This window comes from Thalia democratica, chromosome 2, assembly GCF_965202585.1.
Source record: "Thalia democratica chromosome 2, ktThaDemo2.hap1.1, whole genome shotgun sequence".
Classification (NCBI taxonomy): Eukaryota; Metazoa; Chordata; class Thaliacea; order Salpida; family Salpidae; genus Thalia; species Thalia democratica.
In genome coordinates, this window is record NC_139166.1 from 37,727,445 (window position 1) to 37,733,444 (window position 6,000).

Genomic DNA, 6,000 nt, shown 5'->3' on the forward strand with positions numbered 1-6,000 from the left:
ATAATTTCTTAATATTGCTCATGCAGCTATAAGAAATTTTACAATTATTTCTATTTATTTTTTTGTTTAACTTGTGACCTTCTTAAAAATGTTTATCTATTAGTTGCAGAAAAGCTTAACCTATATTGGTTCTTACTGACTGGCAGTAGGGTGGGTTGAAGTAGATTGTTTTTCTTGTTCGTGTTGGTTTCTTTTTGTTTCGATCGTTTTGATGGTTTGAATATTTAAGTTTGTGTTTGAAATTTGAATTAGTTAAAGCATTCTGGTATCCGGTTGTTGATTCATTGAAAATTTCTTCGGTTTTTGAGAGTCTATTAAGTCTTTTTTGATCATTTTTGGTAGGTTCTTTTTGATAATGGACGGATGGTTCGAATACTTGTTAATATAATTGATGCTGGAGTTTTCTTTTTTGTATGGCTTGAATGTTTAAGTTTGTGTTTGAAATTTGAATTAGTTAAAGCATTCAGGTATCCAGTTATTGATTCTTTGAAAATATCTTCGGTTTTTGATAGTCTGTTGAGTGTTTTTTCGATCATTTTTTGGAGGTTATTTTTGATAATGGACGGATGGTTTGAATAGTTCTTAGTATAATTGGAGTTTTCTTTTTGGTATGGTTTGAATGTATTGTTAGCAGTATTTAGGGATATATCTAGGAAATTACATTTAGTCGCACCCATATTAATTGTTATTTTAAAACCGAGTTCATTAAAAGTTTTTATTGTTCTTCTTTTAACCTCTCTAGCTCTTGGTTACTTTTTCTGTTTATTATTGCGAGGCCGTCATCCCCTTAAGTTACGATATCTTAATAGTTATTTAAGTTCCTAGTCTTATGTTAAAGTAAAGTAAAATACAAAATAAAATAACAAATCAAAATATAAAGCACTAACATGAAAGTTATATAAATACTGATTCATGGACTAAACCGTCGTTAAAAATTCGAAAAAATATTTAATAGTTACGTCACAGTATTATGTTTTAATATATGGTAGTGTAATTGTTAAATATTTTTTAGAATGATCAAAGACGGTTTAATCTTATGAATCAGTATTTCTACAAATTTCATGTGAGTACTTTATATTTTGATTTGTTATTTTATTTTGTATTTTAGTCATATGAAATTTCTGTCTTGGACAAAAAATTAATATTTATCCATGAAGTATCACTCGATAACCAAAAAGTTTTTTCGTACAGCTGGTCCTCAGACCTAATTTTTTGAGCAATTTTATTTCGTTCAATTAACAGGATTTCGTTTTTTATTGACTAAATTTAATAAATTAAACAATTAGAAATTGTGTAAACAATTTCACTGATATTTTCACAGAAATCAAGTTACTGAATACAAATATTTTTGCATTTTCATAAGGTTGTCAAAGTTCAACATTGAATTTTTTTATTTATTTTAGATTTGTCGTAAAACAACATATAGCGTGTTTTATTTTAAAAGCTGGGCACTTTTTAACAATAGTGCATTATTTCATGCAAGTTGAGTTACTTAATATATTTAATTTAAGAAAAGATATTTGAATGTTACTCTTGACCTAATTTAATAATATACAATATTTCATTATGACTGTTTTTATTATGACTTTTCATTATGACTGTTAAGTTGGCGTTTGTGAAAAAAAAAAAAATTTTTAGTTATCAAAATTAAATTTATTAACCATCTCAGTTTTAAATTTTTCATTATAGTTATATTTTGTTTAATTCTAATTTTATTTTAATTATGTTCATACCTGTAATTTTGTTTATAGCTTTACTTTAGGGATGGTAACGTATGGCCAACAGATACTTTTGGATCCAACACAATTTTTGGCTTAAAAATATCTTTTGCCTATAAAATAGAATTGAGCTTTCTAGATAAAAAATATTTTGAAACGTGCTTTTAGTTTATTTTTTAATAAACAGTAGTGCTCATTAAACTGTCTTTTAATTGCAACTTTACTTCTAACGAGACTTTTTAATTTTCTTTAACAAAATGTTACAAAATTTCGCAGTAACTTATTTTTTAATGCAAATCTCGCCGGCGAAATATTTTTCTGGTTAATCTGATCCGCTTATTAGAAACTTGCCCACCTCTTCACTAATGACTGCACAACTTCTTTGACTTTGTAGTATTTTAAATACTTATTGAAACATATTATTACTTTCTTAATTACTGTGTTATACATTTGTTAATAAAAAAGTTTTTTAATTTTAGTTTAGTTTTTAAAGTGTGTCTTCTTTGACTTTGAAAACTTAGAATTAAATTACTTAAGAGGAACACATCTAAATTGTTTTTATTTTTGTTAAGTGTTTTTTTTTTAAATATGTTGTTGTTATAGCTCAAGACTCGGCAAACTGCAACCCATGAGCATGATTTTTAAAAAAAGATGCGGCCCATGAAGGTAAAACCTGTGGCCAGCAAACATGCAGTTTTTTCCCGCGAATGAATATTTTGAAACATACACCAGATATTCTAGGGTTTAAACTGCAGAGTTAAAATGAGGGTTTTATTTTTTTTCTAAATTTCACGAAAATGCAAAACTTAAGCAAAAAATCTAAGGTAAATTTTACGGAAAATTCGAAACGTACTCTAGATATTTCGGGTCTGTTATAAAAACTATAACTGCGGCCTGCGAGTATGTTTGTTTTTAAAATTCGGCCCGTGACCAGCAAATGTCTGCCTATTCTTTCTAAAGCTAAAGTTATTTAGTTATGAAGCTAAACAGTTATAAAGTATGTTTTTATATTAACTTGAAAACTTTGCATTTAATTATTTAGTTTTCTTTAACTTATGTTAAATATACACCGAAACGGAATTTAAAAAAAATCTGTTATTAACAGCATATGGTTATAGAAGGACTTGCGGAAAGTAAGAACGAAAAACTACGAAAAGAAGCTTATAAACAAGCGCAAAAATGGATCAATTGCAATTACGAACAATATCAACAAACTAGTAGTATGTTTGAAAAGGTTTACAAGTTTGAAAATTCTTAATTTGTATGAGTTTATTTTAAACTTACCTAGTTTTTACATTTCAATTAAAATAGTACTTCTGTTTTTTTCAGTTTACTGTTTTCAGTTATTACTATATCAACTAGTCTTATTCGAAAGTTTTTAATTGTGTATTATAGTCCATAATAACCTTTTTTTTAGCTTTTAGTTAAAAGTATAACCATAAAATATTTTCTTAAATTATCCTGTTTTGTCACAGAATAAGCCTACACAAGTTTAAATAACAATTACGTTACGACCTTTTTATAATTTACGATACTTGTGATTATAGCGGTTATATTTTACAAAAGAAAAAGTAAGCAGTAAAAATGTTAAGTAGCTGAAGTTATTATTGATCAAACAGCTTAAAAAAACAGTTACAAGACTAAAAGGTGGTATCTCTAAATTTTGGATACCATTATTAAGCTTCTTTTTTTTTTTGCTTCATTGGTTTTCGCTTAAATAAGGATGATATCACTGTAATGATTTGTTTTACGGAAATACTAATAGTTTCTATACTATAGGGGTGTGGTTTGAAGGATGCTACTACATCTTTCTGAAAGTTATTATTTTAAAGTGAGAATATATTTTATAACCCCGGTATAATGGGATTTTTATTTTCAAACTGATTTAAAATTATTAGAATTAAATTACTAAAATTAAGAAATAGAACAAAAAAAACAGTTTTATATGATAACTAAAGACAAACACAGCAACCACTCATTTAACTAACCTAATCATTTAGGTGTTATAAATGTACTCCAACTAAATCGACTAAGAATTTACCAGCAGATCAGTCAAACGACATGGTTAGGGTTTATAAGATATTGGTAGCGTTTAAATAAGGGTTACAAATAAGCAATGAGTATGCATGAATTCAACTACATAAACATGCGGAAGACAAGCTAGGAGATTTTATGGTCGCAATTGGTTATTGATAAAATCTGTTCACTGCGTAGCTGAATTGACAAAATCAGCGGCTGTAATCAAAGATCCAGTAATTAATGCGGAAAATCCTATGGTTGATGAGGAAGATCCAATGTTCAATGTGGAAGATCAAAAGGTTAAAAAGAAAGGTAAATTGTTCAATATTAATAACTTATAGAAGACAAGTACATTCTAAATACTGAAACAAAAAATGACAGCAGTTTGATTTAGAAATACATTTACATTAAGAACGTTAATCCTCTTATTTGCTTTTAGAAACACTGGATATGTTATAGGAAATGGAAAACCAGAGTGTTTTTCAGCTATCGTAAACTTTGAGATTCATAACAAAAATTTTACAAAGTTAACGCAGAATTTATCAAATGACCTACAAGAGAAATAGATAGGCATAGATGGTCAGCAACAACGGAAAAATACCTTTTAGATGTAAAGGACTGCTACCTGTAAGACTTTACCGGGAAAAAAGTCTAGGATGAGTCCCCTGTATTACTACCTCATGCTCAAGATAAAACATGGTAATGTAAGCACGTAAAGGAGCAGCAAAGCAAACTGAAAGTTTTAGTGCAAATACTGCAAGAAATAACTTCCTACAAAGACTGCATTTTTGTAGCAAACACAAAAATAAACTTAACAGGACCTATTTGATTCTTGAACTACATAAGTTTAAGTTATGACGTATGAACAAATTCTAATTAATACAAACTTTAGAGGTTAAGCAAGTAAAACTAAAGTAAAGATATATTAATAAATTGTTAATAATTTTGCTTTCCATTTAATGCTATTTGCGTGTTTAACTTAGGTCACTCTTCCTCAATCAATATAGATTCCAGGCTGTAGAGTCCTATAATAGTACTTTTAAAGTTTTATTACGATAAGATTATATGTAATCATTCAAAAGTTCAATTTGATACTTTATCAATCTTCTTCAAACAATACTTTTTGTGCTATGAGTGAGATAGTTGGATGTAGAGTTATGTAGCTCTTTATATCGTATTTTATTTTTTTACAGATCGTTCATTTTTTAAACTAAACAACCTTGAATGTAGTTTCTTCGAAAAACATTATTTAGTTTGATAATGGTTTTTATTTTAGTTTAGTAACCATATCTATATTACTCATGTTTTAATTTTTAACGCATTACATCTATTTAAATCTTAACATTATTAAATAAACCCACAACTTTTAAACTAACTTACTAAATTTTATCTTAAAATCTAGTATGATGTTCGGTATAGTAACGGAATGGCAGGAAGTGGTGGTGAATACAATGTACAAGAGGGTTTTGGATGGACAAACGCAGTAGTTCTTAATCTAATAAACCGTTACAACTCATCCTTAACCGGTTTGTTTTAGATACTTTAAATAAAAATTAACGTTAATTCTTTGAGCTTGTGTAAGTTAAATAGAAAAAATTTAACTGAAAACATTGTATAATAAATAATTATTTGTAAAGATCTTTCAATTAAGCATTTTCAACAACATTTCTTTGTAAATAACAAAATGAAACAAAAGTATACTTTGATAAAAAATTTAATAATGTAGCCATAAAAAATGACATAATAATTGTGTGTACAATTTTAAACACTTAGTACTAATGTTGTACAACCTCTTAATTTAAATTTAGGTTCAAGTTGAAGAGACTAAAATTATTTACTTTTTATCATTGTTGCTATATTGTTTATTGTGCAATGTTGGACTAAGGCATCAAAATCTGAGCTACTTAAACAGGACACACAAGAAGAAAATAAAATAAATTTATATTCAACAATGTAACATAATAAATAAACATAAACAAAAAATAAACAAAGATAAACTTATAAAGAACTAATTATTAAGTTTAAACTTATTTATTTAATATAAAAGGTGATAACTTAGTACATACAAAAAATAAATAGTATATGCATATTCATAGAAAAGTACAATAGATAACCTTTCAAAAGCATTGTTTATAAGACATAACACATTTGAACAAGATTAATAAAATAAATTTAAAAGTCTGTTAGGGGAAAAGCGTGATAATAAAAATAATTAATATTATAAATAGAAAAATGAAAGAATCAGTAGTTAATTTAAATGTAA

The 6,000-nt window shown here is 26.9% G+C and overlaps 1 protein-coding gene across 1 annotated transcript in view; it reads left to right on the top strand.

Moving 5' to 3' along the window:
- LOC145828574 (trehalase-like) overlaps positions 1-5,556 on the top strand; it is a 67,942-nt gene extending 62,386 nt beyond the window's left edge. The window contains exons 14-16 of the mRNA XM_082936329.1: positions 2,824-2,952; positions 5,140-5,263; positions 5,546-5,556. Coding sequence (XP_082792455.1) covers positions 2,824-2,952; positions 5,140-5,263; positions 5,546-5,556 — 264 coding nt within the window. The remainder of the gene's footprint in view (positions 1-2,823; positions 2,953-5,139; positions 5,264-5,545) is intronic.
- Positions 5,557-6,000: the final 444 nt, after the last annotated feature.